General features: G+C 43.3%; 1 protein-coding gene across 1 annotated transcript; it reads right to left on the bottom strand.

Annotated features, from left to right (window-relative positions):
- Nucleotides 1-483: 483 nt before the first annotated feature.
- LOC116642745 (ATP synthase subunit g, mitochondrial-like) lies at nt 484-8,050 on the bottom strand. Its single transcript, XM_032421232.1, has 2 exons — nt 7,937-8,050; nt 484-867 (listed from the first exon to the last, which is right to left on the bottom strand). The coding sequence occupies exons 1-2, from the start codon at nt 8,048-8,050 to the stop codon at nt 484-486; spliced, it is 498 nt and encodes a 165-aa protein (XP_032277123.1).
- Nucleotides 8,051-15,675: the final 7,625 nt, after the last annotated feature.

Raw genomic sequence — 15,675 nt, 5'->3', positions numbered from 1 at the left:
ATTACTACTGTGTGACTTTGGGAAAGTGACTTTATCTCTCTGTGCTTCATTTATGAAATGGAGATGGTACTAGTCTCTACAACGTATGTATACGTATGTGGATTTATTTATTTTTTTATTATTCTTTTTCTTTTTTTAAAATTTTATTTAAATTCAATAACCAACACATAGTACATCATTAGTTTTTGATGTAGAGTTCAATGATTCATTAGTTGTGTATAACACCCAGTGCTCATCACAACCTGTGCCCTCCCTAAATGCCCATCACCCAGTTACCCCATCCCCCCACCCACATCCCCTCCAGCAACCCTCAGTTTGTTTCCCGGGGTCACGAGTCTCTCATGGTTCTCTCCCTCTCTGATTGATTATTATTATTATTTTTTGATACATTATCTTCTTTTATTCAAATACCAGTCTGATCACACATGGTTCAAGAACACTCAAATAATAAGCCACATATAAATAGATGTTAAAGATTGGTCTTCAAACATTATAGCCAATGATGCCACGCTTGCCTATGATCTCGCCGACATAAAACCACATCCACAGCTCGGTGGCCACCAAACCATTCAGCAGAGCTTCCTTAACTGTGAGCTGTTTGAAGCTACCAGTTTGAGCACTCTTGACTATTTTTTTCAAGCTCTGAATAGCTGTAGGGATCTCAGCAGGGGTTGGAGGAACCAGCTCAACCTTGGCATAGTGCCACAATGTGGCCAGTTGAGGCTTTGAGTAAGTCACAGCAGCGTTCAGCAGCGCCGGGGCCTTCTCCGTGAGGTTACGGACAAACTGGCCATGGTTCCAAGCTGGAAGGTCCTCTGATTGATTATCTTTAAATGAGAGCCCTAGTGAGGGCTCAGTAAATGTTAGCTATTATTATTATGATTAGTGTTAGTATTAAGGCTAACTTTTCTTCAACCGTGTTACAGATATTAGGTGTGTTCTTCAATTGGGAATGAGTACATCTCTTTTTTCATTTTTAAAAATTGTGGTAAAATATGCATAACATAAAATTTACTATCTTAATCCTTTTTAAGTGCACAGATCTGTGGCTTAAGTCTCTTCACACTGTTGTGCAGAATATGTTATTTTAAGTGGGGAGTGGACCAGGGAAGGCATGGTTGTGGATGGGTGTGGGGGCTGTGTTTGCAGCATTCAGAGTCCTGCTCTGGGTACAGCCCAGTGCGGGAAGCGAGCAGGGTGACTAGGCCATACGGAGGAGAGCCAGGCAATCGTTGTCCAACTGTTCTGTGAGCAACTGAGAGGCTGACACTCAAATATTTATGTCGTGTCATCTCTCCACTTTGTTTTTATCCACTTCACGGGCTTCATTTGCTCAATCAGTTCTTTGATCCTGGGAAGTAAAGACCTGGGTTCAGATCCACTTTGCGGATGTCATTTGTTTGAAATGTCAGCAAATTAGTGGCTAAGAGAACATTTAGAAGTGCAGTGTGCCACAATTCAGAGGTTCATGACTCAGGTCTTAATCTAGACATCTGGATTAAACGTGGAACTGAACTCAGTCATCTTACTGCATTCTTCGAAATGGACAAGGCCAGAAGTTTAGAAGATCAATTTCTGAAGGTCATAAGGATATGAGAATAAACAGACTTATGTAAAAATGGCAAGTCCATACCCCTAGCTCCCTGAGATTGTTTCTTGAATTTGTTGGTTGTAGAATTTACTGGAATTCTACTTAAAATGATCTCATCCTCCCCCAGAACAGGTTTATTGTGAGGAGTTTCTAACGTGTAACTTTTCAGGTAAGTGCCTGTTATCCCTAATGCTGAATTTGTTATTTAGCTCTTCTGCGCCTGTTTAGCTTACCGGCGTCAAAAAGACATGAGCTTTCAAATACATGGGGGAGAGAGAGAGAGGTCTTAGTTTGGCAGACTGGAAACAAAGAGCATCATCGTCTCCAAGGTGGCTACCCTAGTTGTTACTTAGAGCTCACAAAGAGAATATTGGCAACCTAAAGGTTCCAGGAGAGCACACCTAGGGGCAACCACCTAGAGATTATTATTTTATTTTTCAGCTTTATTGAGATGTAATTGACATGTAACATTGTGTAAGTTTAAGATGTACAACTGCAGTGATCTGTGTGGATATTGCAAAATGATCACCACAATAAGGTTAGTTAACACTTCCGTTCCCTCACATAGTTACAATTTTTGTGTGTTGAGAACTTCGAAAATCTACTCTCCCTTAGCAGCTTTCAAATACACAATACAGTGCTGTTAACTGTAGTCACAGTCTGGTGTGGTATATCCCCAGGACCTGTTCATCTTCCAACTGGAAGTGTGTTCCCTTTGACCACTTTTGCCCGTTTTCTGCCCTATTCCTCACCCCATGTCCCTGGCAACCACCGGTTTTTGTGAGTTAATTTTTTTAGACTCCGCATAAAAATGAGAGCATACATTACTTGTCTTTCTCTGTCTGACTTATTTCACTTAGCATGATGCCCTCAAAGTTCATCTGTGTTGTCACAAATGGCAGGATTTCCTTGTTTTTTTTTTTTTAATGGCTGGATAATATTTCTTTATTATTTCCTTTATCCATTCAGTCAGTGGACACTTAGGTTGTTTCCATGTCTTAGCTATTGTAAATAATGTCACAGTGAACACGGGAGTGCAGATATCTCTTCAAGATAGCAATTTTATTTCCTTCAGATAGATATCCAGAAGTGGAATTGCTGGGTGGTATGATAATTCTATTTTTAATTTTTAGAGAAAACTTCATACTATTTTCCATGGTGGCTGTGCCAGTTTATATTCCTACTATTGGGGCACAAGGGTTCCCTTTACTCCCTGTCCTCACCAACACTTGTTATCGCTTGTCTTTTTTGATATAAAGATTTAAATTTAGCCATCCATCCATCCAGAAAGCATTGAATATGCTCACAGACACTGGGAATTTTCAGGAGGGGGAATCCCATGTAGCGTTTTCTTGTGTAGTCTAACTGTGGAACCCTAAGTATTCTGTGGAGCAAAGTTTTGGAAACACTAAATAACGAACTGTGCAGTGCCCTTGAATTCCCTTTGGTGCCTCTTCTATAACCCTAACCTGAGGAACCTTTATATCTCCTAGGGAAGGGGACTCCTGGGTGGCTCAGACGATTAAGCATCTGCCTTTGGCTCAGTTCCTGATCCCAGGTTCCTGGGATCGAACCCCGCATCTGGCTCCCTGCTTGGCGGGAAGCCTGCTTCTTTCTCCCTCTCTCTCTGCCTCTCCCCCTGCTTGTCAAATAAATAAATATATCTCCTGGGGTATTTTGCAAAGAGTAAGATTTGGGTAAGCAGTGGCTAGAATTTTTTAAATCCACAAGATTTTGTGAAAGCCCGTCTTTCTCCAGTGATTTGAGGCGTTGAAATTTTAGTTTGGATGAAAAGAATAGAGAAACAGGTATCTGAGAATGCCAGGCCTCCCCTTCTGCATTTTCTAGATAAACAAAAACTGCCACCTTCCTTTCATGCAGAGCCACCTGGCCTCTGGCCTCACACCTGGGATGTTTCATCTTTAAGTATCTGATTGACCTGCCTTTCCACTCTCTACCTCCTACTCCCAATTGGAATCCAGGGAGTTGTGAACGTACGTGTTTGGGGAGAAGGCAGGAATTGCAGTACCACCTGGAGGCTGGGCAGGCACACCCCTGCATGCCATGTTTATGTTTGTGTGAAGGTGTAGAGGTCCTGGCTGGAAGCTCATCTCTTGGGCTGGGTCGAAGAGGCTGTTGATGCCTGGGGAAATCAATCCCCAAGTTCCTGGGTCCCCAGCCTCCACCTCTCCCCGAGATCACTTCTCTCATCCCACCCTGGATGGGGTAAGGTCCTGATGGCAGGGGGGTCCTGAGGAAGAGGATGAGGAAAGCTATCTCCCTTCTGTAGTCCTTGAGGATCAAAGAGTCATAAGCATTTCCTCTGAAGAACACTGCTTCCTGACATGTTGCTTGTCTTGCGATCAGGTTTCTTAGCAGGAAGAAATAGCTTCTCTTTGCCTCCCACGAACATTCCAAGGTGTGGGGATGGTCATAGTTGAGAGATAGAGAATAGAGAATAAGACGAGAATGGCTTCAAGTCCCTTTCTGCCTGTCTCAGGGAAGTAGAAGAGCGAACCTACAAACAAAACAGTAGTTTCCCCAAATTTGTAAAAATTGCCTTTAAAGAAACTACAAATACCTTCATTGTCCTGTCTGATAACATGCTAGTGGCATGTTTAGAGAGGCACTTAGACTCTAAGGCTCTATTTTCATACTTGTGTGTATCACATCATCATTAGCAAAATAATATGTGTGAAAGTGCTTTATAAAGAATAAAAAGAAGGGCGCCTGGGTGGCTCAGTCAGTTAAGCGTCTGCCTTCAGCTCAGGTCATGATCCCAGGGTTCTGGGATCGAGCCCCACATTGGGCTCCTTGCTCAACTGGGAGCCTGCTTCTCCCTCTCCCTCTGCCTGCTGCTCCCCCTGCTTGTGCTCTTTCTCTCTCTCTCTGTCAGATAAATAAATAAAATCTAAAAAAAAAAAAAGAGTAGAAGAAGTATGTATAGGAAATGATTCTTGTTCCAACAGCACTTATTAAAGCTTTGCTTTTTGTGGGGTGTCATGGCTGGCTCTTTACCAAGGTGGGCTTTAACACTTTAAGGTGGATACTTGCCTCATGGAACAACTCAGGCTCCTAGAGGCAAACTGCCTCTCCTTGTCAGGTTACGTCAAATTCCCATCATTTGTCCTTTTATGACAACTGGATGGGATAACATAGTAAGGCATGCTTATTATAATGCAGCTGATTTGAAAATTTACCAGGAAGCAGAGTTTTGAGGGGCTGGAGGAAGGGACAGTTCCATTTTGAAAGGGGAAAGGAACGAGGTGCAGCAGATGACTTGTGGTCAGAGGTATTCTGATGTCTGAAAAGCAGCCTGCCCAGAGCCAAGGGGGAGGAATGATGAGCACTCCATTTGCCTTATGGTTTTTCCTTGTTGTTCAATTTGAGTGAATCTGATAAGATCCTTGACATTTAGAAGCTCATACAACGGAGATATAAATAAACATATTGAAGACATTAATAAATACCTATGAGAAATAAAGTATTTCCATTATGGTAAATGCAGCCTGTGGGGGTGTTGCGTGATGGGGGAATTCTGTGAAGTTCATTTTCAGATAGGGGGCCTGGAAAGGGAGTCAGGGACTGCTTCCTAGGGACAGTGGACTTCAGGAGCTCTCAGAGTGACAGCATGGAAGTTCTAGATGTGGGGGAGGGGACAGCATGAGGCTCCAGAGTAGACTTGGAGCTTTGGAAAGTTTGCAGGTTGATCACTGAAATATGCAGGAAATCTTATATAAATGACCAAGACACTGTCCTGGGTTAGCACAGAAGCACTTTAATGTGTTGTAAGAGATCCTAATAAATGTCTTTCTTTTTCTAAAATCAGCACAAATGCCAGGTCTTTAGTACAGTAGAGTCTCACTGAAGGCCTTAAGAGGAATGTGTGTGGTTTCTGAGTAGGGTTTCCCTGCAAGTAAAAATGTATTTGCTAACAAGATAGATGCCAGTCAGAGTTGGTCCTCAGAATACATACTGTCCAGCACTGCTGTGTGCCGTGATTTGGGCACAAGTTCTGGGTGGCTTCTGAATGTTCTGCTTTTTGCATGATTCCTGAAACGATACAGTCTACATCCTGAGTGAGAAGAGCTTCCACTCACTGGCTGGTTGTTTGATTAAGCTAATTTTTCTTTTCTTTCTTTGACCTTGGAGAATTTTCAGTTGAATTTCTCTTGAAAGGCTTATTTCTTCAAAGTTCGTTAATACGTTCAGTAAGATCTATGCTTCCAAATTCATCAGCACATTTATTAAAAACCACCAAGACTCTACAGATTTGGGGGTCTGACTAGATGCGGCCTGTACAGAAGTCGATTCTTAGGAATATGGAGGACGAGATGGAGAAGAATGTTCAAATTCCCTCAGGCTGAGTTGTAATTTATAATTATGACTCCCACGTGGTTAAAATTCCAAACTATCCAAAGCCATTATTTTCATTAATAATTGTTTATTGATAGGAATCTGAATTCTTATACCTCAGAGTTAATGTCCAAAAACCAAGGACCCTTACTTCAAGGATCTTACATAACAAACCAGCCCATTGTTGAAACCTCAAACTCCTGCCATGTTGTCCCAAGGACTGCGGGAAATACAAAAGAAATCTAAGTCTCTGTCCTTCAAGAATTTGTGGTCTAGTTGGATTTTAAGATCAGTACATAAGAAACAATGGGGCCTATCTCAGTTAGAATGCTTTTGACTGCAGGACACAAAAACCTCGGCTGGAGCTGGCTTAAATGAGTAGCTAGTCAGGTGACCAGACATCAGAGGTGGACTGGTGTTAAGCTAGAGGTCCAGAGCCTCAAAAACATTAGCTAAGACCCAGGTTCTGTGAGTCATTTCCCTTTGCCAACCCCAAGGCTGCTTCATCTTGGGCTGTAGGATGGCTCTGTCCAGTGGGAGAGCGCTGGCATCCCATAGCTTGCTCAGAAGAGCAAGGAAATTCCATTCTCAGAAACTCAGAAAGTCCCCTGTCACTTCTCATTGGCCCTAATGAGTTACACAGCCATCCCTGAATCAAGAAATTTGGCAAAGGTGATGGGAATAGTCTAATTGGCTTAGATTCTTCAGGGTTCACCACTGGAGCTGGGGTAAAGGTCAGCTTCCATGAAAGCATTGGACTGCATGAAGGGGAGGGTAGATACTAGAAGGGGAATACGGGTTCAGTTGAAAAGGGGTCAGATGGATGCTGGGTTGACCAATATGTATATTCACTATGGGATCCAAGCAATGCGTTAGGCTGTATTGGGGGAAATACACTCTAACATCTGTAACCACACCTGCCTTCCAATAATGCTGGATGTCATTAGATGGATGCCATCTTGCTGGTGCTGCCTTTGGAAATGTGCCAGGTTTAGACTGTGAAGTAGTGGGGGCTGATCAGCTCTGGACAGTGGAGGCATAAAGAATTTCAAGTTGGGGGTTTGGAAAAGGAAAAATCTAACATAGAGAGGAGCCACGCAGGACCAGGAATTTCCTTGGGTAGAAGCAGATCCAGAAACGCTCGGGGTGGTGGAGGGGAGTGGCAGATGAGAAGGTTGCAGAGAAATGTCTAATGAAGACTTTGAAAGTTGCTCCTGGCAGGTGCAATGAAAACTCTTCCTTCTATGAAGCCCTATGAGCCCTTCTCCAAAATGCTACATGAAGTTTGTTACTCAATAATCCTTTTGCTTTAGTGTTGGAGTTTAGGAATATCCTGCAATTATGCTCTTAATCTCCAGTTTGCCTTTTTGTCACTTTTTGGTGTCATCTTTCCCCCCAAACAGGTTTCCGTAATAGGGAGAGCTGGGGAGACTGAGACACTGTCCCATCCTCCCCAGACCTCAGTCTCCTGGTTTCTGTCCTCCAAGGGAGAAACAACGGCTGTGAGGATACCCAGTAGAGGGTCCCTTCCATCGGCAGAAATTGGCCGTGACATCCCTCAGATGCACCTAGTGGCTTCTGAGGATGGTTGTGATTTCTTCGCGGTGTGCAGGTGACACGAAGCTTCCTCAAGCAGGCTTGGGTTGTACATACAGTACAACATGTCTGTGTGCAGAGAATTGTCTTTCTTTTCTTGGTTTCTCAGGGCCAGTGGGATTACACGCCTTCCCTCATTTATTCTTACAACAGTCCAGTGTGGTAGGTACTATTACTATCCTCATTTTACAGATGAGAAACTAAGGCTCAATCATTAGAAACTTCGGGCCAATCATTAGTCATCGTGAATCCTGAATTCACTCTGAGCCCATAGTCCTGACCAAAATACTGCACTGCCTCCTTCCTTTCTGGAGGGGTTTACAGAGGCCCCTCCAGCTAGGTGGCAGAGACTCAGCATCACGACTCCCTGTTCAGTGCTCATGCTATAGTCACTGTAGTGAGCTTGGCCTTCAATGCCTTATCTGTAAGATACTTGTAGCCGTAACATCTGATGAATCTGTGGATGAGCTTGCGGCCTTGTGTTAATAAATCAAGTTCCAAGACCATGCTCTAATTTTACTTTTTTAATAGCCATGTTTTATCGATATTCAACGAAATTTGAACATCTCGTAAGTGAACATCTCACACATTTTTCTAGAAGTGCCCGAGGCAGACAAAACCCCTCATTCTATTGTGGGGAACATGTTTTACTAAAAGAAATACACAAGGCTGTCTTTGGGGGCTAGAAAGTGAGTTTTCCACTGTTAGCATTCTTTCCCCACCTGCCCTCACTGACTAACTTTTCATATTCTTGGGGGGCAGTCAACAGCTTGTTTGCCTTTATCTTACTTATTTCTGCTGTCACGTGAGAGAATCTGCACAGTACACATGAGAATTCACCCACTACACTGCTTTGCTAGAACACGGTGCATGCCAACAAATTCTCAGTCACGGAAGTGCTGAGAGAAAGTTGGTGGGATGGAGTGGCCAGCCCCTGTCACCTAGCAGGGACCTCGCACAGCCCAGCACATGGTTTATTAGGCATGAATGAATGCATGCACTTGTGAATGAATGATGTGGCTTTCCAGAAAACGTTTCAGAAGTCATTTATAATCTTTTCAGGTTTGCTTGGAAATTTCAGTTGTCTGGAAGTTCGGCATGCTACAGATCAAAGATCAAAACGAGTGCTCTATTATTATAGAGCTTTATTGTTTACAATTTCTCACATTCTCCTTTGTGTTTAAGAATGATACGATACAAGCTAAACCCATAAGCAACCAGTTCCTTCCAAACTTAAACGACCTAATCTAATTTACTGTATGTAACATATGTTAGCGGACTCAAAGATGCCTTAACAAAGATAGAACATAGATGAATTCAGATTGTTTCCCACTCTGTTTCTTCTTGCTTGACACTAGGGCAGCTTAAGGCTGGCAACAAAATCTACTTCTTTTCCGCAATGGGAAACATCTCAGTAACCAACAGGGCGCATGTATTCCTGCATCTTTCTTTCATTTAGTCCAAATATTGACACATTCTCTCTTAAATATTTAAGATGCCTGGTAAAAAGCCAAACAGTATTACTCAAATTCCTTAAATCAATGATTAAAGATTTTTAATCTTGTCTTTCAAACAGCACACTGAAAGTGTAGTCTGTAAGAATGGCTGACAAGCCTAGTGGAGATACGAGTTATAAAGTAACTAAAAAAATCTTTTCAACAAAACCCAAGTTAATTCTTGCCTGATGTTGATTCACAATAGATCTGTGTAATCCCTTTCGTTACTTATGACTTGCAATAAAAAACTATCCTGAAGTCAACTATTTATTATTATTATTATTTTATTATTATTATTATTATTATTATTTTTTAGCAGGCTCCACACCCAGTGTGGGGCTTGAACTCGTGACCCTGACTGAGATCAAGTGTCAGAGGCTCTACCGACTGAGCCACCCAGGCACTCCAACTATTTATTATTTTCAAATTTATCTGCTTATTACCTGATAGAGAAAGGAATTTTGTACTGGAAAAGATGTAGGAAACCTATGGTTTATTTTATTTAAAAAAAATTTTTTTTAAGATTTTATTTATTTATTTATTTGACAGAGAGAGAGAGACAGCGAGAGAGGGAACACAAGAGGGGGAGTGGGAGAGGGAGAAGCAGACTCCCCGCTGAGCAGGGAGCCTGACGTGGGGCTCGATCCCAGGACCCTGGGATCATGACCTGAGCTGAAGGCAGATGCTTAACGACTGAGCCACCCAGGCACCCCCTATGGTTTATTTTAGACCTAACACTTGGAGGTCCAAAGGGAACAAATAACTGTCCCCCAATTTCAGAGATAGGATGTGACATGGCCCGGTTTTTCTGAGCCCACCCCAGTGACTCTCTCCTGCTAAGATGCCTGCTCCCGGCCATAACCCCAACACCCCTTCTGAAGAAAGAAGTCTCACACTGCTCCTTGTGGGTCGAGGTTGACCTGTGGAGGCTGCAGTTACCCTCCTGGGCGCCTTCACTGTGGAGACCTGCTAAGAAGAGGAGAACATTTCCCTTTCTAACACCCATTCATTCTAGAGTAGGATCTGATAGTTTCTCCCTCCTCCTTTTTTACAAGATTTATTTATTTGAGAGAGAGAGAACACAAGCAGGAGGGGCAGGGAGAGGGAGAGAGACTCTCAGGCAGACGTCGTGCTGAGTGCAGAGCTTGACGACAGGCTCCACCTCGCTACCCTGAGAGCGCGACCTGAGCTGGAACCAAGAGTCAGACGCCTAACCAATGCACCACTCAGGTGCCCCCTGATAGGTTATTTCAAAAGTATTTATCACAGCCATTATTTCCATTATTGGTGATAAACATTTTATATGTTATAGGATTAACTTTTTTTAAAGATTTTATTTATTTATTTGAGAGAGAGAGAGGATGAGCAGTGGGAGGGGCAGAGGGAGAGAGAGAGAGGGATAAGCAGACTCGAAGATTCCCCACTGAGGAGGGAGCTTGACTCGGGCTCGATCCCAGGACCCTGGGATCATAACCTGAGCCGAAGGCAGAAGTTTAACCGACTGAGCCACCCAGGTGCCCCAGGATTAACTTTTCATAGCACTTTCTGTACTTATCTTTCATGCACTATCTTATCCTCATTTTAACTCTGAGTGGGAAGTGCTAGTGTTCCCATATCACCGGGGAGAAACTCGGGGCCAGGTGTGTTATTTGCTGGAGGTCATGTACCCAGTAGGTATGAGTACGTAGAAGGTTCTAGCCTTCACTAGAACCGAGGTCTTTTAATTCCCCTCCTTTATCCATTCATTTATATTAAAACTTCTGTTACTGAGATGACCAAGAGTTCTATAACTATGAGGGCGGAATTTAAATCTTCTGTGACTTATGTTGAAAAAATCTTGGGTTATTTGATTCCTACTCAGCCATTCTCTTTGGCCTCTGACTTTTGTTCCCACCACGAGGACAGTTCATGACTGGGTTTCTGTTTGGAAGATTCTCATTCCAGGTGTCCACTGTGTGGCCTGGCCAGTTCCATGCCATGCTGGTCAGCGTCCTTTAATTCCCAGGAGGCATTCATGCCAGCAACACCCCAAATCGCCACCGAGGCACCTGCCTTAAATTTTCTCTCATGCATTTTCCAAATCCTGAAACCTGTGGATTTCTGGAATTTTCTCTTAAGCTCTCAGGGGCTTATTTTAATGGTTACAAAGGGCTGGTTGGACCAATTTCCTTAGGGCATGACCTCTCTCTTTGGGAGAATTGTGCACCCACAAATCATGGCTGGAACAAGGAAGTATTTTTACTCATGTGTCCCGCATTCCCTTTTTTCTTTCGAGTAGTCTACCAAAGGCTTCAGGATTACCCCTCTTGCTGCTCCTCGCCTCAAATGTAAACAAATCATAAATTCTGCAGGAAAGTAGTGCAAAGGTTTTAAAGACCGTGTTTACAACCGGGATTGATCTTCTGAAAACCGAACTTTACTCAAGATAGAGAAAAATCCAAGGAAGAAAGAGAAGAGAGAGATAGCTTGCATTGTATAAATCTCTCTTTTCACCTCATCGGCCTCCAATCTGAGAGAGACACATTCCTGGTATTCAGAACCAGTGTTCTCGCATATCGACATCTGCAATACAAGTTAATGGCAGCTGAGTGTTTGTACGGGAGTCCAGCCCACAAAACCTGTTCCTCGTGATTAATGATGAGTTCGTTAAGTGTTTCAGATCTACACGATGGCTTCTATGGATAGGAGAGAATATTCTGAGCTCAGACATGTTTGTTCTTTTCGAGAAGCCTGTCCATGGACTCAGAGGTCCTCGGGGGACCAACTGTGGCTCCTGAGAGGCTGCTCCCTGAGGGCTCATGACTCCCGCAGGGCACCTGGTCCTGCAACCACAGACCAGAAACGTGGATGCAGAGTAGCCATTAGGGGTGGCCTGGCCATCAGGGCTTCTTGCCTAAACCTCCAAAAGCCTGCTTTTCCTGCTTTTGGTGGAAAGAAAATTCATAGACAGGCAAGTTGAGGCTATTAGCATTCCTGGAAAGAATGAAGGCTGAACCTAAGAAATTGGGGGTGGCTCAGCCATGTAGACTCCTTGGAGAGGTGTCATCAATTAAAAAAAAATTGAGAGGGCTCTCCATGGCCACTTTAATCATCTATCTTGGTGAGAGGACCCGAAATAACATTTACCTTTCCCTTTGTTTTCAATTAGCTGCAAGCAACAATGAGCACTGGGTCTGCTGACCTTCCCCCACCCCACCCTTCTCCCACATTAATCCCAGCTGGTCCTGTCACCGCAGTCATGCCTGTGGCCCGCTCCTCCCTGCACTACATAGCTGTGATTAGTTATATACCTTCTTTGGGTTACATTTGCCTTTATTTCTCACATCTCTCTGTCTTGTCTCCCATTTTGTATGTAAGAATCTCAGGATGGACAGAGTCACACTGATACCGCAATGAAGGCATAGTGACTGACTCTGCCTTGTCACTGATTGAGGGCTGAGTCTAGAAGTTTCTAAAATTCAGCTGACAAGACAGGATTCGGCTAGCATTACAGCCCGCTATGTGCCAGGTACTGGACTGAGGATGGTGGCTGAGCCAAAGGTGTATTTGTCCCCTTCCTTTGTCTCCATGAGCCCCTGCTACAGCTAGCCAGCAACCATGATCATGGAGAGTGACCTTAATGATGTCTTTTGATCTGGACAATGGTTATTTTTCAATTTGGCATGAAATTCTAAAGGAAATTTGCTATTTTTCTTAAGCTTGTCTCAAAGGTGTGCTTGCTATAAAAACACCCCTTCAGGACAAGTTCCCAGGACTCCTGGGTGGCTCAGTCAGTTAAGCGTCTGCCTTCGGCTCAGGTCATGATCACAGGGTCCTGGGATCGAGCCCCGTATCGGGCTCCCTGCTCAGCAGAGAGTCTGCTTCTCCCTCTCCCTCTGCCTGCCGCTCCCCCTGCTTGTGCTCTCTTGCTCTCTTTCTCCCTTAAATAAATAAAATCTTAAAAAAACAAACAAAAAAAAGACAAGTTCCCTATGTCTCTCTCATTTTAACCTCATCTTCTCCTGACTGGAAATTCTGGACCCACCACTGGTTACAATCTCTGTGGTTACAAAGATGGGATCTGAGGGGCTCACAAGTCAAGAAAACTCGTAAGTCAATATCGGTCAATACTGAAAGCCTATCACAAGGCTGGACATTTTTCTGCAATATAATAAATTTCAAGGTGTAATAGAGGCACTGTGACTGATGAATACTAGTTTCAGAAGTGGATGGAGGCAATTTTGCTGTGCACCTTCTGCCAAGCACAGGGTCAATAAATAACGTTCAGCATGTTACGAATTTGTTTAAACAGTGGGTGTCTCACTGGGTATCAGCATCATAAATGTGCCTGAGGCCCCTTTGATACCATTCTCTGTCGACAACAGCCCTGATCCCTAATTGCAACAGTTTTTGGATTGCTTTGTTTTGTTTAAACACAAACTGTTAAGCGACAGACTCAGGAATGAAAGTTGAGCTTTCAGTATTAAAAAAGTCACTGATGTGCAGTGTAAGCCCCAAAATGATAGTGAACTCTCCGTGAGAACTTGTCTTCAACCACTGACCCCACGTCGTCTACTCTTGGATGATCTATGTCTTGTCTATAAATGATTTCCCCCAATCTTCATAACAATCTGTGAGATAATGTGTGGTTATCTCCATTTTACACCTGAGGAAACTGAGTCTCAGAAGGTCGATAATGCGCCCACAAGCACGGAGCTAAGTAGTGTCTGCATGCAGATCTGTCTGGCAGCAAAGCCCCGGCTTTTCCTACTGCACAATATTCATATATAGAATCAGGTTTGATGTGTGAGGAAACCAGCTGGAGCTATATTGCAGATAGTTTCCAATGCATTTGGGGGAGAGAGTAATAAATTGCTTTATTACTTTCTTCTCTTTACTTCTCATTTCATTTGCTCTCCCACTCACTGTTCTAATTCCTTTCCTGGCCACCTCAAGTTTTGCCTGGATCCTATTTTTTCTTTTTTAAATAATTTATTTTAAAATAATTTTAAACTTGTAGAAGTTGCAAGAACAGTAGAAAGAAATCTTGTTTATCCATTTCCCCCAGGATACCCATTTATTAATATTTTATATTTTCAGGCTCTTTCTCTTGCCTTCTCTCTCTCTTCATATATATAGTGTAGTTGTACATATTATACATATATGAATAATGAATACAGTCTTTTTCTGAACTGCTCGAGAACAAGTTGCTGACAGACCGCTCATCATTCCTAATTGTGCAGGTATGTATTTCCCCAAAGCAAGGACACTCTCCTATATAAATGGGATACAACCATGCAGGTTACTGTCACACATTATCATGTCCTCCACAGACTCCATTTACACATTGCCAACTGTTCCCACCGTGTCACTTCTTTCTTTCTTGTCCAGGGTACAATTCAAGGTCATATGTGCCTGTTAGTGGCCAAGCCTCTCCAGTCTCTTTTGATTCGGAATGGTTCTTTGGTCTTTCCCTATCTTTCAGGATCTCAAGTGGAAAAAGTACTAGCTTTTCATTTTGTAAGATGGCCGAACCCTGGGTCTGTCTGATAAGTCTTCATGCCCAGACTCAGGCCATGCATTCTTGGCAGGAATCCTCTAGAAATGATGCTGTGCATTGAGAAGTTGCCAGCTATCTAACCACTGGAGATGTTATTCTCCATCACTTGGTTTCTCCACCATAAATTCCCGTTTTATCCCTTCATAACTGATAAGGATTTGGGGAGGAGATCACAATAGCCTGTTCTCACCAGCCTGTCTCCACGGATGACTCCCTTCTGAATCAGCCACCACTATGATGGTTGTTGAATAATGGTTTTCTGGGTTTATCATTAATTCTGCCTACTACTGACATTCTACTGTAAGCAGAATGTTCCCTTCTCCATTTATTTGCTCTATATACATATATGAAGAGATGCATGGATTTCCATTATTTAAGGGACTATTATCAGTTATTTTTGATGCTCAAAGTGACATTTGACCAGTGGGAACGTCTTCACACTGGCTCCTGTCATGTCTCCGTCATTTATTCTTTTAGCTTTTCCTTACTTTCTTCTTTTTTTTAGAGAGAGAGAGAGCAAGCACAGAGTGTGTGAGCCAGGGGGTGGAGGGGAGGGGCAGAGGGGGGGAGAGAGAGAATCTTTTAAGCAGACTCCAGGCTCAGGGAGGAGCCCGACACAGGACCCTAAGATCCTGACCTGAGCCAAAATCAAGAATTGGATGCTCAACCGACTGAACCACCCAGGCGCCCCATGTTTTCCTTATTTTCTGGCACAACATGTTCCAAGCTCCTTGCCCCAGTCCAGGAACCAGCCATTTCTCCAGGGAGCTCTCTGGTTTCTTTTAATTGAAGATGGTGCTCTGGTTCCTTTTAATGGACGATCTGGTTCATACGCAGACACATACACACGCATACCTGTTTCTGTACTTGTATTATAAAATGAGTACACACTGATACATCTAATTCTAATCCAATACCTCAGTTTTCTTTCCGGTCTTCTCCCTTTCAATGTATGTAGATTCCTCCTCTGATGATGAGAAATAGGCTCCTATGGGCCCCAATATACTTATTTGTTCAACCCCCTTGTATATCATCAGTCTCTTGACTGTTCCAAATGCCTCTTCAGGGAACTGCTTCTGTGGTCCGCCATTTTTTCC

This window comes from Phoca vitulina, unplaced genomic scaffold (assembly GCF_004348235.1).
Source record: "Phoca vitulina isolate PV1807 unplaced genomic scaffold, GSC_HSeal_1.0 scaffold24, whole genome shotgun sequence".
Lineage (NCBI taxonomy): Eukaryota > Metazoa > Chordata > Mammalia > Carnivora > Phocidae > Phoca > Phoca vitulina.
The sequence above is the reverse complement of the archived record's forward strand: the minus strand, read 5'-3'. Positions and strand labels throughout refer to the sequence as shown.

What these genes read in the sequence shown, in the direction of transcription:
- LOC116642745 (XM_032421232.1), bottom strand. Translation starts at nt 8,050, where the DNA reads ATGGTCTTGGAACTTGATTTATTAACACAAGGCCGCAAGCTCATCCAC. An exon ending in TGAAGGCCAAGCTCACTACA is followed by an intron (nt 868 to 7,936) that starts GTGACTATAGCA and finishes TAATAATAATAG; the next exon opens with CTAACATTTACTGAGCCCTC.